Source organism: Phragmites australis, chromosome 17 (assembly GCF_958298935.1).
Source record: "Phragmites australis chromosome 17, lpPhrAust1.1, whole genome shotgun sequence".
NCBI classification, from domain to species: domain Eukaryota; kingdom Viridiplantae; phylum Streptophyta; class Magnoliopsida; order Poales; family Poaceae; genus Phragmites; species Phragmites australis.
The window spans coordinates 17,792,306-17,812,622 of NC_084937.1; the positions used below are offsets into that span (position 1 = coordinate 17,792,306).

Consider the following 20,317-nt stretch of genomic DNA (forward strand, 5'->3'; position numbering starts at 1 on the left):
GTGCAAACTGACGTTTGCAGTGCAGTTGAGTTTGAGAGCGATATCCTGTACTAATGCTTGTTAATAATTGGTGATCTTGTGCTTGCGATCAAGCAGGTCATTAGCGTACCAAACGAAACGCTGGGGCCAAAAGTATCGCATTGCCTCGGAAGCTGTAATTCTTGGCGCAGCATACGGTCTGGCCCTGCCGCTCTGCAAGTCTGCAGCATAGAACAATTTATTCTTCTTTTAAGAGCCTACATTTTGTAGTGCTGCTTGGAAGTGCCAGGTAGTCTGGCTGGCATCAATGCCACGCTGAGCATTGGGAAAATTGCTGTCAAGTGTACACGTGATTTTTTTTCTTTTTTGAGAGCAGTGCACACAGGATTTCGCTTAAACATACTGTGGCGTCTTTTTTATCTTGACGCAACCTAGCAATTGCGGCACGACTCATCTTCTCTTTAGATGGTGTGCATTTCATGGGATTCTGCGAAAATTATACAGGTTCTTGCGAAACTTGTACGGAAAACCTCTGTTTCCAAGACAAACTCGGCATTTTTGTAGCTTCGGTTTATATTTTTCATCCGAATGAAAACATACACCGGTGAGGTGATCTGTACAACAAGTTCCACCGCCGGCCACAGCATACTCCTCGCCGGGTTCATCTCTTCCAGCTCCGGCTCCTCACGAGGGGGTCCATGCCGCCGACGACCCACGTCTCCTGGGCGATGTCTATTGACAGCTTCAGGAAGCCCGGCGCTGTGCTCACGAACACCAGCTCGCCCCTGTCCTCCTCTGTGCTATCGTGACCGTCTCCCGGCACGGCGTCCGCGCTCCCCTTCTCTTGCTCGACCTCACCGGCCGGCGGCTCCCCTGTCCCTCTCCTGGACAGCCCCTTCGCCGGCGCCGATCGGCACCGCATGAGCAGCAGCGCGTTCGGGGGCGGCGCGGACGAGCACTCGTCCGTCTCCTTGCTCTGCCGCTCGTCGTCTTCTCCGGAGTCTTGCTCCAGGGCCTCCTGCCCACCTTCCAGCACCATGAGCCACTTGGAGAACACGCTCGCCGCCGCGCTCCCGCCGGCGCCGTGTTCGCCTTCGTTCGCCACCGCACCGTCGTCGTCGTCCGTGGAGGACTCCACCGCACCGTGGAGGGACCCGAAGCAGCGCGCCTTGAGCAGCAGGCTCCGGAGCGCGCCGCCGAGGAACGGCAGCGCGTCCCTCCTGATCCCGACGGTCTCTAGCCAACCCATCTTCTTCCTCCGGCCGTGCAGTTGCTCGATCTCCTCCACCACGGTGAGCCAGCTCCTGCCTCCGCCGCCTCCCTCCTTCCCGTTCTTACCCGCCGCCGCCGCCGCCGTGCGCGGCTTCTTAGGCCGTCCGACCTTGATCTGCCCGGCGCACGTGACCTTGGGCGACTGCGGCTCGTCGTCATCCTCCGCCGTCTGCTTCGCATTGGAGCCCCGGAACATCGGGCTACTACCGCGCGCTCTCACGCCACCAGCGACGCTCGCGCCCGGCACCTGGCGCCGGCGCGCGGCGGCCGCCTTGTTCATGGTGGTCCGGGACGGGCTGCAGATGGGCTTGGGCATCAGCGCCAGGTGCTGCCGCGCGGGGAAGCAGACCAGCAGGTCCGTCGGGGCCGTGCCTCCCTTGCCACCGCCACCTCCCCCTCCTCCCATTGCCACCGCCTTCTTCATGGCCTCGGCTCTGCAGGCGGCGACGGCAGCACAATGCATTCAGTTCTCTGCCTTTCTTGCCAGCACTCTCGCTGGAGCTAGAGGAGTAGGAGCGGTGGCTTCAGGCAAAGGGATGAGGCGCTCGCTTTAAAAGAAAGCGCGCGGACGGGCAGCTTTGCGCTCGCTTTTGTTGGGTGCTTGCTCTTGCTCGTATTGCCGCCACCCTGTCAGCTCAGTGATGCTCCCCTTTTTGCATCGATGTCTCGTTTTCGTTTTCTCCTTTCTTGCCTTGACGTGCCTTCAGCTCTCTGCCTGCTGCATTTAGGACCGCCTTCGTTTCCTCGAGAGAGCGACAGGAAAAGCAGAGAATATATACTGAAACATGCAGTTTCTGTCTCTCATGCAGAGTTTTTATGGGTATGCAAGTTGGGCCAGTTCAAATATTGTTAAGGGAAAAAAATATCCTAGTTGGTCTTAGGAGGGTTGATCCATGTCGGCTTGGATTTTTTTTTACATCATAAATCTAGTCAATTACACGCTACTTTTGGTACAATGATACACTGACTGCATGATATATTTGGACAGGACAATTCAGATACAAAAACCTTAAGATTAGTTCAAATCCAGAGACATCCTATGATTGAAATTTTCCCCTTGCACATGAGCCAAAATGTGATGTGTTAGTATCCAAGGCAGGTTCAATGCATTTTATAGAAAACGATCCAATCCCTGCAGAAATGGAGGAAAATCCAGATGTTTCAAACGGGGACTGGCCTCATTTTTACCTTTATGTCTAGCCTATGACTGTGTTTACTTCTCTCTCTTTTTTTAATCGTGCTTTACTTGCCTTGTAAGATGACATGCTGTACTTGCACCACTACAATTTGCAGTACGGTTAGCTTCATGCATTACCTAACTGATCACCTAATCCGCCGATAGGTGGTGGATCTGGTGATGAAATAAATATTTCTAGCATAGGCTAGTTCTGCCTTTATCGATTACACCTTTAAGCTTAATTGATCTGTGTCGAACCTTTTTCAACGCAGAGGTGTGGAAGAGAAGCAGTAGTTTTATAAGTAATCTACTCTAGATTGCCTAGTTATCTTCTGGTTAAATTCTTGAAGAACTGCTACTCCCTCCGTTCAAAAATATACTACGGTTTAGATATTGAGTGTTACATCTATATTTTCTTTAAAATCATCACAAACGCCTACAGTTTTCCTTATGTAAAAAATCTAAATTATTTACCTGAACTACTTCTAGCGTTCGGATAACCTCCAAACTTTAAAAGTGTTTATATAACCTCTCAAACTTTAAATACCTGATTACATAACCTTTAGAGTGGTTTGTGGTGCGCGGGCAAGCGACGGCATGGAGGAGTGGCGTGACGCGACGAGAACATGCCCCTAGCCACCACTCCATCACCGCCGCGTGACTGCTGCTGTGCAAGTATAGTGTCCACCCCCTCGCCTAGACCGCCGCCCCACCCCACTCTCCTCCCCTCCCCCTTCTTGCCCGAGCACTCCTCCCCTTCCTTAGCCCCTCCTCTTCCCCTCCCCCCCCCCCCCCCCGCTCGGCCGACCCTGAACCACACCGGGGCCTCTCACGCGCGCCTCATCCCGCACCACACCACGCCACGACAAGCCTACGCCTCCTCTGCTTCCTCTCCGCCCCGACGCCGACCGGCGCCACCTTCAACCGCAACCTCCTCCAGTGAGCCCCTCATGCCTCCTGCACCCCCTCCTCTCTTTCTCCTCTCTCTCCCGCCCGGACCGCCATTGTGGCCCCTTCCCCTTGCTGCTTCGCCACCTCCCACCAAGGGCAACCCTCCTCAGGCTCCCTCCAAGACCCCTTGGTGAGGGGATCGCTTCCCCTCACCGAGGCGGTGTCCGTGCACACGCCACCCTGGCCGGGGAAGCACCGACAGCCCAAAGCTCCACTCTACTGCGCAAACCATGAGCTCACACACGCGTGAGTATGGCCTTGCCGCCAAGCGCCCCTCTGTTCTCATGCTCCGGGGAGCCTGCCCCAGGTATCCCCTCCCCCTTGCGCGTCGCCGGTTGCCGCCCAGTCGAGCCCCCTTTCTCTACTACGGGTGGGAAGAAGAAAGGAAAAAAGAAATAGCATGGCTGATGCGTGGCACGGGAGGGGTGCGCAAGGAGACGACACACATGGCGAGGAGAGCAATGCATAGCGACGGCGGATTGGACAGCCTGAGAGAGAGAGGACGATGGGAGGGAGCAGGAGGCCAGAGGTGACGGCCTCGCCGCCATGTCCAACATCATGGGCCATCATGTCAGTGAAACCTCCACTACGTCATCAAACTCGTTGTTGCAAATCATTCTAGGGATTATATGATTCGGTATTTAAAGTTTTGAGGATTAAATACACGGTTTTAAAGTTCAGAGGGTTATTTGGACACTAGAAATAGTTTAGGAAAGTAATTTGGATATTTTTTCCTTAATATACTCTCAGAGATCACCATGTCTTTTTTTAAATGCACGGCGCATGAAGATTATAGTGGTAGTACTTTGGTGGGCGGCCTGATATGTTATGACAGACTTGCAACAGCAGTCAGGATTGCTGATGTAACTACTGGTTTACTGGTTTGTTAGTGGTTAGGCAGGTAGCAACCTTTTTGGTTGCCACTTGCTCTTGCACAATTGTTAAGTATAATGGTAGCATATATAAAGCACGCACTAATGTAGGCACTAGTTGGCTCTTGGAGAATATTTGGAAACTCACTACCATAACACAAGTGCATCATAATAATTCATAATTCTAGTGTAGTCTACTCCAACTACTACATTATACTCGACATAGCCTGATAAATTAGCAATAAAATTTCCTCCTAAAAACAGAAAGAAGAAGAGAAGGAGGACAATGCGTCCTCCAATAATGAAGAGGAAGGTGAAACAAGTGATTTCGTACGATACGACATGGTGAATCAACTCCGAGTAATGGTGGACGACATCACCTCTACCACAAGCACAAAGTGAATAACAATCTATGTGTGTGAGATTCTTCCGTTGGTCCTTCGGCTTCTCTCAAGGAAGCCACTCACAGCATTAGCCATGAGCCCTGCTGCACACAAGAAGCTTAAGCTTGGGAGGTTCCTTCTCCCATTATCTATTTTTATTTGGCTAATATTTCATTTTCACTTGGTTGAATATGTACTCCTCTCGTAAGAGCGTTTGATATACTTGTGTTAGCTTTGTCCCAACACCGTACTTTTTTATTTTATTTTGCACAAGCAGTTCCATGGCATATTTTTATTTTTATTTTCCTTTCTTTAAAAAAAACCAAAAATATTGCATGCAGTTTAGATTATGCATGTGGAATATTTGCCTATATTGTTGCATATATTCTTTTTATAGTAAGAGAACGGGATGACCGAACTAAGAAGAAAAGGAGTGAACTTGAAAGAAAAACAAAAAACGAGCGTGAAAAGCGAAGGTTTTCGTGTCATGAGATTTAGTCTATATACTCTCTCTTTCTTGATCGTCTTGGTAAATTGTTGCAGAGGTTAAATGATGTTTGGAGAAGAAATACTTGTCCTATGAGGCCCTGCATTGCTAAAGTTGATATTAAACTGGTGCTCTTGATTGGTTTTGCTAGCACGTGAGCTTCATTTAGTAAATATCTATATCCACTATCCTGTTTCTCCTGAAAACCAAATAAAAAAATGCATAAGTATAAAATGATAACAAGTAGAATTGCCACAAAAAACTTGCTAAAAGGGAAAGGAAACACTACTCTAGTCATTCACGGTTGTTCCAATGATGACACTACATTGGCACTAACATGATAAAAAGCCAATCCCTAACTTTATTTTCATATTTCTACTAATTAACCCTGACAATGTTCCTCTATTCGATAGTATGATGTACCATCATCGAAATCCATAATAACCATGAGCACAACCGCCAACGTCTTGGGGACCTCCAAGGTCCGAACGATAGGCCTGGGACAACATATCTATCTTTTATTTTCTATATCTTTCTTTGACGATGTTTGATGGAAAACACTAAGGTTAATCACATATTAGTCAGATTCATGACGCAACAACAGGATATCCCTGGGACCGGAGCTTTAGTGATATGGAAGATAAAAAATCTATATAATTCGACAAGCATGATTTTTTTAAGTAGAGTTTTTCTTCTTCAATGTTTATATGATATTGATTGATTAAGAAGTATTGATGTAGGGAATTGAGGACGTCTAAGAGGGGAGTGAATTATGACACTTAAAATTATTGGCTCTAAAATTTTTATAAGATAATTCTATCTTAATGTGAAAACGTAAATAAGGTAAAAAGACAAACTCGGCACAAGGGATTTTTATCCCGTAGCATCGATGGCACACAAGCCACCTCTAGTCCACGTTGGAGCTCCACAAAGGATATACTCTCGATCGCTAAGTCTCTTCAGATCACGGCTCTTGAGATACCAAGTCACCAAGATAAGACCTCAAGCACGATAAGTCATCAAGCCACCAAGGCGAGATCTCACCACTAATCTCTCTTCCGATCACTTGAGCATCGTCTTCACTTCAGAGCTTTAGTCACAAAGACAAATGACTCCGTGTCCCCGCACAAACCTCTTATCGCCGCTCCACACCAAGTCGGAGGGTCAACAAGTTACCGGCGAGTCACAAAAACTCCAAGGCGCCGGAGTACCTCTGGATACACTTTTGGATCACTCTTTGATCCATATTCTAGGTTGCAGCACCTAGCAACTATTTTCTCTAGGCCTATAAACACTAATCACTCACTAATGGTGTGCTTAATCGGTTTAGATGAACACTTTATGCTCTTGGATGGTTTGGATGTCTTCTTAGATGTACAAGGGTTTCTATAGACTCCAGTAACTCCAAATGAATGAGTGGAGGGGTATTTATAGCCTCAACCTCATAGACTAGCCGTTATCCCAACAGCTCACAGATTCTATGAACACCGGATGATCCGACGTTAACAAAGGTACAAGTACTGGACCATCCGGTGTGTATATTCTCAAAAACTAGTTGTTGGAACTTACTCGGAGTTCTTCTGACCATATTGTCCGGTGTATACTCCTCCTTCATCACCGGACTATCCAGTGAGTTATCCTGAGCCAGACCACGCTAAACTTCTTCTCTGCACAAAATACTCTGGTGTGCACTGTCTTCATCATCGGACCTTACGGTGTGTAGAACTTCTTCTTTTTGGGGTTTTTCACACACTCTGTTAAATGCTCTGGTGAAGTCTCCGGTGTGCACTTTCTTCATCACCGGACTATCCTGTGAGTTATAATCTATTTCCTCTGAAAATACCAAGCTTCTGTTAAATAGTCCAGTGTACATCTCTTCTGATCGTCGGACCTTCCAGTGAGTGCAATCCATTCTGATCCCTTTTGATAGAATTGCTCCGGCATGTATATTTCTCATCATCGGATCATCTGGTGAGGCAAACTGCCTCTGGACATAATGCTCCGATGAGTGCAATTCTTCCAGCGCCGGACCTTCCGGTGAGAACAATTTCTCTAGGACTTTTTCTAATTCAATCAAACTTTATCCCGACTGCAATAGCTTCTTGATGTATTGTATCCATGAGACCTACTAACATATATTCTTGACAAACATGTTAGTCCCATTAACTATGTTATCATTAATCACCAAAATCACAATCATAATCTAATAGGATCATTTTTGCTACAATTGAAACCCCTCTAAATGAACTATTTTTTGCTCTAGACTCGCAATTTAATACATCTTTAAATTCCTTTCTTTTGTGACCATTGCTCTTACTTGTGGGCTAGCAATACTTTAAGTGGGAGGTTGATATGTCATAAATATGCATCATATCTCTCTAGGTCGACGACAGGATGATCGGGGCCAAGTGGAGTGTTTGGTGTCAAACATCAAGGAGGCCGGGCGGAGTCAAAGGTGATCCTAGCTAAACACGTGGAGGTCAAGCAAAGCATTGAAGGCGGATGGAGATGGCGTGTTGACAAAGTCAAGTGAAGGGGATGCCGGTGCAAGTGACAAGGCAACCCGAGGGATCAGGAGTAGGAGAGACTTATCGGCGGTCAGGATCGCATGATGGAGTATACGCGTCGACATCGAAGCGTTTGCTTAAGATTTAAGCAAGGCGGTGAGTCACACTCTGAGAAGCGTGCAGGCGGTTTCGCGGTTTGGCCTCAAAACCGTAGGAGGATTGGAGGAGTATGTGGTACCATCGCGAAGCTTGCGTTGAGGCGAAGCTAAGTCGTGAAAGCGCCACGATCGTCCGATGAATGGAGAAAAAAATGGACCAAAATACTCTCGGTCGTAGGTAGTAGTGCATTACAAGAGAAGAGATATTTTGAGGAAAAACTAGGGAACTTAAGGGCCAAGTTTCCAAACTCTATAAATAGAGGGGTAAGACTAGAGAGAGCTTTGAACTAGCCACTTGAGCCTCCTTATGCCACCTATTTGAGAGTCTTAGAGTTAGGATTTTAAATGAGAGAAGGATGAATACTTAGCCTAGGTAATAGGTGAGAGTTTTGAGAGATAAATCTTTGTAATCCGCCTAAAATAAGGCTGAACTATTTGAGTAATGAAGTTTATATTTTTTGCATATACTTGAATTCCCCTCCTTCTAGTTTCCCTCTATTGATTCCCTTACAAGTTTGCAAGTTTTTCGGTTTTCAGTTTTGATTTTGGTTTTGGTTTTTGGCTAAAATTTTAGCACCTTGTGAGATCATTCTTATTGTTGCTAGAGGCATAAAAACTCACATACGAGTGTATGCTCATGGGTCTTAAGTACCCTTGCCTCTAGATCATCAATTTGGAAAGATTCTTTACTCGGTGATCTTTTCTTTGAGCTGCAGTTTTTCATCTTTATAGGGTTGTTTTTCTTGATGCTAGTGGCTTAAACACTCACATACTCATGTATTTGAGCGGGTCTTGAGTCCCCTTGCCACTAGACTATCATCTTGGAGGATAATCTTGTCCGGTGTCTATCTTCTCTAGTTTTTTTTTGAAAGTTGCTAATTTTTATGCACAAAGACACATGAAATGGTTTTGAATGGAACCTATGGTTCATATTCCATCCGTGGAGTCATGTTGTCATGGAACTAGTCTTCTTATTTTGTATCTCTAATTCTTTTGCTTCTGCTTGAGCGTTTTGAGGTACGTTGGGTGAGAAATAGAAAAAGATCATCTATTTCGAAAGAAATTTGTTGAGGCGCCTATTCACCTCACTCTAATCGTCATTCTCGTTCCTACGCATCTGCAATTCTGCATAGCTAAGTAACCGCAAAATGAAACTGTGTACCGAAGCAAGAAACTTAATTGGCGTCACATTAGAACAATATAACCTGCTCTTTCTTGTGGGACTACATATCAGGTGCAGTGATGCCCAATTTTCCAGAAGAACTTATGGCCTATGATGATGCTAATTGTTGACTGCATTACGGAGTACAGACTATTACATAACTGGCGTCATTACGGAATATACAGACTTACAGACTCATGATCAGCGACAAACGAAATGGTAGTTAATCCTGTAAAGCCTTCTTATTTCCAGATCAGCACACACTTGAGTAGCACGCTCTCGATCGTCACTTCGCAAGCAAGCTAGATACTTGCATAGTTGCATTGGCATGTCATGCAGACCCTGCACTCTGTCTCTCGTCAGGCCTTGCGGAGCTGGTGCAGTGTCTTCATGGCGGAGATTGCCGCGGCCGGGTCGAGGCTCATGGGCACGTCGCCGTGCAGCTACTGATCATCCTGCGCCTATACACCTTGTCCCGCCCTTCCGACACGGATGAGAGATTGTATCTTAGAGATGACAGTCATATCCGTTGGTTCGTTCCGACACGGTGCGGGTTTTAAATCCCACTCACAGGTCTAAGTGTGTGGGATACCTAATTTGTACGGGTGCGAACGTGGGTTTGTATTTCCCCATGAATTATCCGTAAGCATTTGACTCACCCAAAACTAACCCTAGGGTAGGGTGGACGGAGCGACCACCTCGGGCCGCTTGAAATTCAGAGGCTCCTAACTATGTGCATATGCGTATGAATGAGGCCCGGAAGCTACTAACAACCAAGTGTCAAGCCCAACTCTCCAATACTCCAACTAGCCCAAGTGGGCAGTGGCAAGTGCCCAACGTATTAAGTAGCTAGGACCCTGAGCTAAATATAGCCAAGCCAAATATTGACTGGTTCCTTACCTGCATGTACTTAGGCATTAGGCGCTGCCTTCCAAACTAGCCATCATCGATTAGATACGATCTCAAAAGCAATCACGATAAGCATTGTTTGCCTGTTCCCCTCCTCTTGATCACTCGCCCGATCCTCCTTTCTAACAGGGTCCTATGCTCAATCGAATCAATGACTAATTCTCAACTAAATAAAGGCATAATCCTCAACCCCAATCCATTCAGAGAAGGGGATTAGGTATGCAAATTCTTACATATCATTCGTGATAATTGGTAAGATTTTGTTAATTTGATTCGATTCTTTATAGTTTTGCACTAGTTGTTAACTATTGGTATCCTTTTTATTTCAATTTTTAGGACTGTAGCTATAATTTTGACTTATTAATGTATCACCGTTAGTGATAACAAATTTTTTAGGCAAAATTAAGTGAATACCATCGCAAAAGTACTCATATTGAAAACTATCATCGGTTGTGAGGATGACATATGGGTCTACATATGGGTCTAAGACCCATATGTCATCCTCACACCGATGATGTTTTATAACTTTTGCGATGGTACCTGGCAAATTACTCTAATTTTTAGAGGACTTTTATAGTACACCTAAATGAGTGCATGCCGTCTATTTTTTTCATCCGATGATTTAGATTAGCCCAATGATACTCTATCGTCCATCAGTATCATGGGTATCATTAAAGAGTATCATGGGTATTATAAGGGTAGGATTGGAAAAAAAATATGATAAACTTGTAAATTATATGTTTAATTAGGGAAGGTCAAAATGTTAGTTTATTCTTCGAATAAGCTTTCACTTATTCTGTTCATTTCATTTATTAGGGTTTCCACCCTCCGTCGGTCGGTCGATGATGGATGACGAAGGTCCAAAGTCCGGTCAGTCAATGACGTAATTACCCCTAAGGGTATCAAGATAATTACAATAATACCTACTAAAATGGATGGTTGGATCACAACAATGATACTCTCCATCATCTAGTATCATGGTGTACTGTAAATGTTCTCAATTTTTAATATTTATGTTCAATAGGGCATCTATTTTTAGTTTCGTCCCGAGCCACCAAAATCTCAGGACCGATCCTGGACTCGTCCACCTTATCCATTCACCCACCAACCCGTCAGTCACTCTTCGACTCGCCCACCTTATCCTTGCCTCCACGCGACCGACGACCACGCCGCTCGCCCGCTCCTTCAACCCCCTCCACCACTACGTGTCAGGCCCCCTCCTTCGCGCTAGCCCCTACACGTCGCCTCCCCCCTCCGACCTTGAGAGCGGAGAGAGCACCACCGCCACTGAGACAGACTGCCCTCGCTGGGAGAGATGGGGAAGGAGCGGGAGCAGAAGGAGCAATAGTCATGGTGCGCGTGGTCCTCGGCGAGAGGACGCCAAAGATGGACATCATCCGCACGCTCCACATGGCTGGTCAAAGATGGAATCCCAAACCTGACAGGTACCCGGTGGATCCGAATTCAATATCAATTTTAGCCCATTTGTTATTTTGAGCTTGGTTCGGGTTAAGACTAATGAGTTTTGTCAGGAGTAATTTTACTCTACCCGACCCTGATATTACTTGTTACCATCCCTACCGTATCCTCTCCTCCACCGTATCGTCTCCTCCACGTAGTCATCACGGCTGTCCGGGACCCATCGGTAGGCGTGCAGCAGCGCGGCGGGGCCCAGGAACGCCTCCGAGTTCCACCAGCAGGACAGGCACGCCGTGCTGCAGCACGCGCGCAGGATGCACGCGTACTGTCCGTCCAGCTTCTTCCTCTGCGCCGGCGACTGCGCGTGCTCCCGCCCTTCCTTTGGCGGCGGCTTCTTGGTCTTGTGCCACGGCTCGATGGTCTTGTACCGCTGGTAGAAGTTGGTGAGGTCCACCACCAGGTCTTTGACCACGAACATGGGCGGCAGTGGCGTGATCATCGTCGCCCGCCACGTGTCCGTGCCCACGAGCTTCAGGCACGCCACCGTGTTCACGCCGTCGATGCTCATCGAGCACGACCCGCAGATGCCCTCCCGGCACGACCGCCGGAACGCCAGCGTCGAGTCGTGCTCCGACTTGATCTTCTACAGCACGTCCAGCACCATGGGGCCGCAGGTGGCGAGGTCGACGAAGTAGGACTGGAGGAACGGCCGGCCGGGCGCGTCCGGGTTCCACCGGTACACCTGGAACTTCTTCACCGTGGTCGCCTCCGGTTTGGCGCCGCGCTCATGCTCCCCATCCGCCGCGGCGAGCGGCCTCACGGGCGTTGACGCGCGCGGCCGGTAGGCCACGCAGCGACGGGAAGTGCGTGTCTCTCTTGGCGGCCTGCCGGGCCTTCACTGAGTTCAGAGGAGTTTTATTTTTATTTTTATATTTTCTAACTTAAAAAATTAAATAAATAATTCCGGATGAAAATTTACAGAAATAAACGTCTATTTTTTTAATATTTAGTTTAAATTATACACGTGATTTTTAAATGAATCTAATTAAAACGGGTTACACATGGATTATGAAATATGTACAAAATTTTTAAGATTTTTGGAGCAACAGAAAACTACTATTTTAAACAGAGAAGATGAGAACATAAAATATAAAAAAAATTTAAGTTAGAAAATATAAAAATAAAAAAGCTCAGTTCAGAGTGTGTCGAGGGAGGACGAGTATAAGGATGGCCCGCGCGGCGGCACGTGCCAGCTCTGTCGACACGTGTGGCCGTCAGCCCGGCCCATGAAGTCCTGGGCCGATTGCTAGTCAAAATTGAGAATGGAAGTTTCATTGGCTGCTCTGTTTTTTCCTTCGTTCTCGTTTGTTCTTTTGTTGGTGAAATGGTATGGGAAAAGGTCCGTGAGGTGGTTGAACATTTCTTCGAAACGTTTAGTTCGGTATCAGTACGACAAGCTAGTCATAGTAAACTTTAAACCATTCGGACTTTATACTGAGTCCTGAGTTTAGGCCATCTTGATGTACCAATGAAGCTATAAAGTGTACTATGACTAGCTTGTATTCGGTGACAAATAGAGTATGGCTCGCTGTACCAATGAAGCTCTATTTGCGCATATTCTAGCTTCAGCTTTGAAGGTCACTGGTTCAAAATTGAGGCTCTTCTTCACCGACCTTCCCAGAGAATCTTGGCTGTGACAACATCTCACGACTGGCTAAACTTTCCAACATTCACTAGAGAAGGCGGTAGATACCTCACTCCACAGGTTACTCTTATTGTAAACCAAATTATACAAATTCTAGCAATTGATTTTGTCATTTAACCTCCAAGTGGAGACAGATTCCCATCAGATGTGAAAAAGGCACCGGTGAAAGCCAGGTTCTAGGCAGGTACAGATCCCACGGCTGGCTGACGAACGACTCACTCCGAAAGGGAGAGGGAAGGAGCTCCCCCCTGCGACCATTGACCACCGCTCGGTTCCCGCCACAGATTCAAAAGGTCCTAGAAGCATTTCGCGCGTCCACAACGGGCTGGGCTGACTGACCAGGACGTCCCGTAGCTTGAGGAGCATATTCTATCCCCAGCGATTCTGACGGTACGTCTGGTCAGTCGTCGCACGCACACCGACGTTGTTGCGATGGCGAGACTTGCCAGTACTGCCTCACATCATAAATATACGGCGTTTTACATAAGAGCTAGTATCTTTAGTTCGCTATAGTATTTTATCATATTTTATTAGACTTTATTTTATAGTTGTTTGATTCGCTGTCATATTTTTAGTGTATTATAGTTTTTTATTTTTTGATCTCATCTGTCCTAGACTAATTTTTTTTATTAAACTTATCTAAGGTGTGGTGAGTAATTTGTTCGTTATATTTAAACACGATTTTGCTAAAGATGTAGTAATCGATGGTAGTGAACTAAACATACCTTTAGTTTTGAACTAGAAAATTTGGCGTGCCAACCACACTCATCTGGTGCCCGCGTGTCTGATCTCAATGATCAAATTATGTTACTATTATATATTAATTATTGATTCACTTACAACATATATCCACTTATTTAGATTTTTTTTTTAACAAACCATGGCAGGAGCACTTTGCTTGATATAAATTAAGCATGTAACTTCTACACTTAGCTGACACTTGAATAGATGTTGAAGCCTAAAGCAGACACACAAATATATGAATGAAATCGATCCAAATGATCTGCAAGTATAAATGTCGAACTATCAAACATTAGATAATTTCATAAAGATGGGAATTTTTGGGAATGCCTTTCTGACATCTTATACTACACCTGAATTTATAAATCATTACTTTGCCTATAATTTATTCTATCTCGCAGTTCATTTGTCTCTTTATCTATGATAATGTCTTGCAGCCTTCAAGACCATGTTTTGCATGACCCAGGTATACAAATATATTTTGCGATATTAAATATACTTTGGATACATGTAAAGTTTTAGGATATATTTACATTCATATGGGTCCAAAAATAGGCTCGGTAGGATCAGTTGCAATATACAAATATGATGCATATTTTCAATCCTATAGTTAACAAAACAATATTGAAATGAGTCTAGATCTATAGACAATATTGAAATGTAAGATGTTTGGAATAAAGAATATAGAAATGCATAAACTATCTCTGTTCTCGTTATCTGAATTTCCACAAATAGAATCACATATTAAGTATACGCTCTATCTGTGATTAGTGTATGTCTAGATTGAAACGGAAGTGGAACTTTTATATCGAGAACCGTTGTCGTCATTGTGCTATTGCAGTGATTGTAAGTATGGATTTGTCAAATGCAGTAACTATGTCACATTTGAGTATGGCATTTACATTGTGAATGTGGTCACAATGCATATTTTTTATACAAAAACACAACAACCATTATGTTTAGTTTTGCAACAAATACTAAACCTAATACCAAACTGAAAATTAGACTATTACTCATAGAGAAATGAGGAGGTATCTATGTATAAAGCAACCTTAATCATGCAAATTCAATAAACACAACATATAGAAATGTTACCTGCTAGTTCGTCATATTTCATTTTTCTGTAGAGTTGGGAGAAACAAAGGGAATGACATAGGGGAATTTTCCTGTAGTTGAGACGGTAGGCATCCGTAACATTTGTAAACATCAAGAATTTGTAATAGAGATTATGTTCAAGTACTACAATAAGTTACAGGAAATGAAATGTTACAGCTTTGAATTATGTAAACAATTACAAAATTTGACTCAAATCTTATGAACCTATAATCATATTTGTTAAGATCACCATGCATAGATGTAGATTTTTAAGTTACAGGTACAAACTAAGGTCCTATTGTCAAACCATATTACAGAACTGTAGAAATTTCTTGATTCAATATTTTAGAATTAGTTGCATGTCAGAATTATTAAATTAGAGAAGTGCTATTTTTCTCAAACCAAACGATGTTGCAGGAAGGACATCTAAATTATCATTGATCAAGCTTACATGAAAATGCTCATAATTACAACATGTAAAGTTTTACATCTTTTTTCTGCATTACTTTGTTGTGTGAAGTCTGAACACATGTCCGCCCAAGAAGATGTAAATGCAAAGATGAGAGTGAAAAGGCATCATTCAGGAAGAGGTTTTAGCTGGTTGGAGTAATATTCATGAGCACGACGAGAGCCATTCTGTAGTCCAGAATTGTTCGTTCTAAGAAGAAGAAGAAGAAGCTTTAGATGTGGACCCCAACTTCCCTAGCAACTATCTAGCTCTAGCAGCTCATTTGCCAGCTCCATCTTTTTGTTCTCTGGCTTTATATTTTGATATTTCATGTATGTTTCCTTATTGAACTTCAGCCAAGTTTGGTAGAAAAGACATTTAAGTTTGACCGACTTCCCAAAAGGATGAAGTCATTGTGCAAGATATTATATAGTCAATATTTCCCTACATTATGATTGAAACTACCATATGTGTGATAGCATTTCAGGAATTTTAGTCTGAATTTGGCATCTACACTCAATGGTTTGGATAAGCTTTTTTATTAGTACTAAGAAGTTTCAAAGAAGACTCTAGAGTGTTGTGCTAAAATTTCACTACATAAATAGATAGTTTTGATGAAAACAAAGTGGCATTGGAGTTCAAAAGTATATAAGGATGTATATTCTAGGAGCCGATAAAAGTAATATATCTTACCATCTACATTTGACTTCAAGGAATTCAGATCTCACCTATAGGCAGAAGGAAATTTGGCTCATGTAGTTTTATACAAAAGATTGAGCTATATAACTGAAAGAGATATGCTAGGGAAATAAGTTGTAACACATGGAATAATACACACGCAATGAGCTGTAACTTAAATTATACAATTTTGCATAGCAATTCTAGTACCAACTGAAACCATGGCAATTGCAGGAAGCAAACAAATCAAAATCTAAATATTTCCACAATATATTCTCTAAAGAGCATTCCATTGAACATGTTTAGTGCTCCTAACAAATGAACTACATAAATCAATAAAATGAGAATTAAAGGCAAGCTAGCTTTGCATAGCAACTGAAGTAAAGAATTGAGAATATGAATTGTACCTATCACTCCTCTCCTTGCAAACAAACCATAGCTAAATGAAAAGAACTCACTAATTATTCAAGGTTTAAGTTAAGTAATAGGACCGGCAAATTTAAAAACATGGATAGTCGGGTTTGATGCTGTTCAAAGTAACCTAGGAGGTTAGTTAGCTTTCTTTCTTTTCTTTCCTTTCCTTCTTGCACTACCCAGATGTTTGTAGCAATTTGACTTGAAAGCAAATAATGGTTTCTTAAATAACTTAGTGTATTGGCATTCGGTAATCTATATCACCAGAAATTTGACTCGATATTCTCTAAAGAGCATTCCATTGAACATGTTTAGTGCGCCTAACAAATGAACTACATAAATCAATGAAATGAGAATTAACGACAAGCTAGCTTTGCATAGCAACTGAAGTAAAGAACAGTGAGCATGAATTGTACCCATCACTCCTATCCTTGCAAACAAAACGTAGCTAAATGCAAAGAACTCACTAATTATTCAAGGTTTAAGTTAAATAATAGGACCGACGAATTTAAAAACATGTATAGTCGGTTTGATGCTGTGCAAAGTAACCTAGGAGATTAGTTAGCTTTGTTTTCTTTTTGTGCTACCCAGATGTTTATAGCAATTTGACCGAAAAGCAAATAATGGTTCCTTAAATAACTTAGCGTATTGGTATTTAGTAATCTATATCACCATAAATTTGACTCGTATTTTATCATCTTTTTACTGCTTTGGTTAGATTTAAGCCTAAAAGCAACTTTGTAACTTTTATCAAAAGATATTAGTTCTATCCTATATCACAAATAAAATGTTTGATATTTACAAATGTTCTGCATGGATATATAATAGTGATTCGCAAGCTTGTCCGCAGGAAATTGAACATATGGATGAAAACTAATAAATGATAAATGACAGTTGGTGCTTCATTTGTTAATTTTCAGTTATTTCAATATAAATAGAGGAGTAATGTTAGGCAACAATTACAACTGAAACTGAATATAAAAGATGGCTTATGATACCTTCATATTTCATAAAATAGTTCAGGGGCATGAAGATAAAAGGAGAAGAAGCTCACCGTGCTTTGCTAATATGATGATCAGGGCCAGCTTGTCATGTCACTTTGTGCATTCCTTGTACCACATCGTTCAGTGCCACCTTACAAAATGTATAGTGCTCCATTCATTTAGTAGTCAACAAAATGTACACATGGTTTAGTGCCAAATATACTGAGTCAAAAGAAAATATACCTAATCTTTCTATAATTATACCTTTACCTCTCTTCCAGCTAATTCACTAAGCCATTATAGCTTAGAAATTATGCACCTTTAGTATAAGGAAGCTTATACAGCATACCCACACGATAAAGGCGAGTAGTTACCTTCATGGTAGCATTCAATTTAAAGCTCTCCACCCTCTGTTTTTAATCCTGACGTCCTCCAAACAGTTGTGAAGGATCTTTATCTTGTCTGTCAGTGGTTATATATGATAACTTCTTTACGATTATGTTGGGAGTCCTCTTTGGAATGATAACAACATTTGGATCATCTGCAACAGGTAGTTGGCAGCCTTATCGTAGTTTATCATCAGATAAAATGTTAAGAGATGAATCTTACGGTGAAGTGGTTTCGACGAGAGACCCATTGAGTCTAACACGTAGAGTATTCTTGTTGTCTGAGTTGCACAATGAAAAACAGAACAAATTGTGTCAGCATAAGAAATGATTGCAATAGAGAGTCTTGATGGAAAGACCAAGGTATGTAACTATGGAATGTTATCTGAATACTGAAATATACGAAAGAAGATCCAACACAGTATATCGGAGGCTCAATGTACTTGTATGGCTACCATGTTCACAGGCAAGTGTCAGGGCAGTGCACATAAGCCGAGACTTGCAAGTAGGAAGTATCCAAGGCCACCAATATGCAATTGTGCATGTGAAGGAGATCTTGTATTGCCGTAGTTGATAATACCATGTTCTTTTCTAATTCTACATGAGGCAGGATTATGGTAAACAACCACATCAGACCCCTGAAACCAATGCATAGATATATCAATGCTATACATATGCATTGTCAAGTCCAGGTGATCATACGACATTGGAAGCACACATAACGATAGGTATGATACAATGTTATACTGGTGTAATCAAATTCAAATGGTTCACAAGGCATTGCAAGCAAGATGCGGGACAACAATAGCACTCTGCTACGTGCGCACAGAGTGGCATTGTGATGGATAGCTCAATGGATTTCAGTGTAGCGAAGGAGGCCAAGCGGCCCGACTGACCTGAGAAGAATTCGACGGAGGAGCTGCAGGACCAGAGGTAGAAAGCGAGGGCGAGAAGAATGAGCATTGCCCAGCCGATGGCCGACACGACACACGAGCACCAGTCACACCGCGCCACTGTGTCACACCACCCGCATTGTTACGTTCACCTTCATCGTCGCCTCCCCATCGCTGCCTGCGACCACAACATGCTAACTCTCAGAGCCGAACAGAAAAGCAAGTAGCTATGTCGGTTTGGGATTGCTTGATCGACACGTGCGCCGATTGGGTTATCACTTACCCTTGCTTCGCTTCACACGGGCATGCCTTGATGAAGAACACTCACGTCGTGCGCCCAGCGCTGAAGCCGAAGGAGGGTGTGCGCGACGGGTGGAGGCGAAGAGCACCATTGCCTGTGGGGAAGGCAAGCGGCTTTTATAGGGTGAATGTGTGTGACGCCTGCGGGAAGAAGGTCCGGAAGGATCGAATGAGACCGAGGGTGGGTATGCGATTATCATGGTCCATTCGGTTTCTACAGTCCTTTTTCTCTCGGACGGTGGAAAATAAATTTGCTGACGTTATGCGACGAGGTTTGAGTTTTCCATCCAGGATTAGAGTATAGAGATATATAGCTTTGATTATTATTTTTTATTAAAATATATTTATAAAATTCATTGAGTTTGTAATATTATAAAAATATTTTTTAAGATAAATCTACACTTATGATTTCAAAAATTTTAAACTAATTTTTTTGTAAACTATTGTTAGTCAAAATTTTAAAAGTTTGATCAAATATTTTTCAAAACGATATTTATTTATTAGTGAAGCGAGTAGTATTTTCGAACCGTGACACGACGCTCGGAATTAGTGGCTATGCCGGTACTAGGTTAACTAGGTGGATTGGCACGTCTACATCACGTCCATTTTTTTTGTTGGACTGAGCATGACAAAAGAAGATTAAAAATTTAGGTTCACCAAGTTTGAGCATCTCAATTTTTATTTATAAATTTGTTTCTTTTTTTGAGTTCTAGATATTTTCCTATGCATTTGAGATTATTTCAACTGATTTATCAATATAACTATTATTACTTTCGCTATTTTCTAGATTTTTGAAAAAAAATTATGTATACATACGCATACACATATATGTACGCACACATACATGAGCCTGCATGAACAGTATCTGAAACCATCTTGATTTCAACTACTGCTTTTTTGACCGGGTCTTGTCAAAAGCCAGCCACAAGCTAGGAGCCTCGTCCTTTCAAACAATTAAACGTGAAGTAATTCCTCGGCTCCTTATTTAATATGGCGTGAGCATTTCAGATTAAAACTTTATGGTCTTTGACCAACAATTAGCTATAAATGAATACTTTTATAATTAAGAGTAATGTTACTGTGAATCTATGAGGTCGAGACTACGATTTACAGAGGTAATCGAAACGGAAATAAATTCCACTGCCAATAACCGAAAAAACATAAGGTCGAGACTACGATTTACAGAGCTAGAACTGTGAGCAGATTGAAAATCTTTGATTTAAATATTTTGTTCATATCTTAGATTAAAAACATATATTTAAAATTTTATTCTACATGCTTTCAATCTTATATAGATCTTGAAGCTAGATGTCTAGCAAACATGATCTAAATCTCCACCCGTACACGAAGATCTCTACCCAATCCATGTTTGGGTACCATCTAGCACCGTTTTTTGGC

The 20,317-nt window shown here is 43.0% G+C and overlaps 1 protein-coding gene and 1 pseudogene across 1 annotated transcript; both read right to left on the reverse strand.

The window, feature by feature from the left end:
- Positions 1-455: 455 nt before the first annotated feature.
- Positions 456-1,890, reverse strand: LOC133897591 (uncharacterized). The gene has a single exon (XM_062338379.1). The coding sequence runs from the start codon at positions 1,712-1,714 to the stop codon at positions 641-643; it is 1,074 nt and encodes a 357-aa protein (XP_062194363.1). The 5' UTR covers positions 1,715-1,890; the 3' UTR covers positions 456-640.
- Positions 1,891-9,307: 7,417 nt separating this feature from the next.
- Positions 9,308-18,689, reverse strand: LOC133896930 (succinate dehydrogenase [ubiquinone] iron-sulfur subunit 2, mitochondrial-like; annotated as a pseudogene).
- Positions 18,690-20,317: the final 1,628 nt, after the last annotated feature.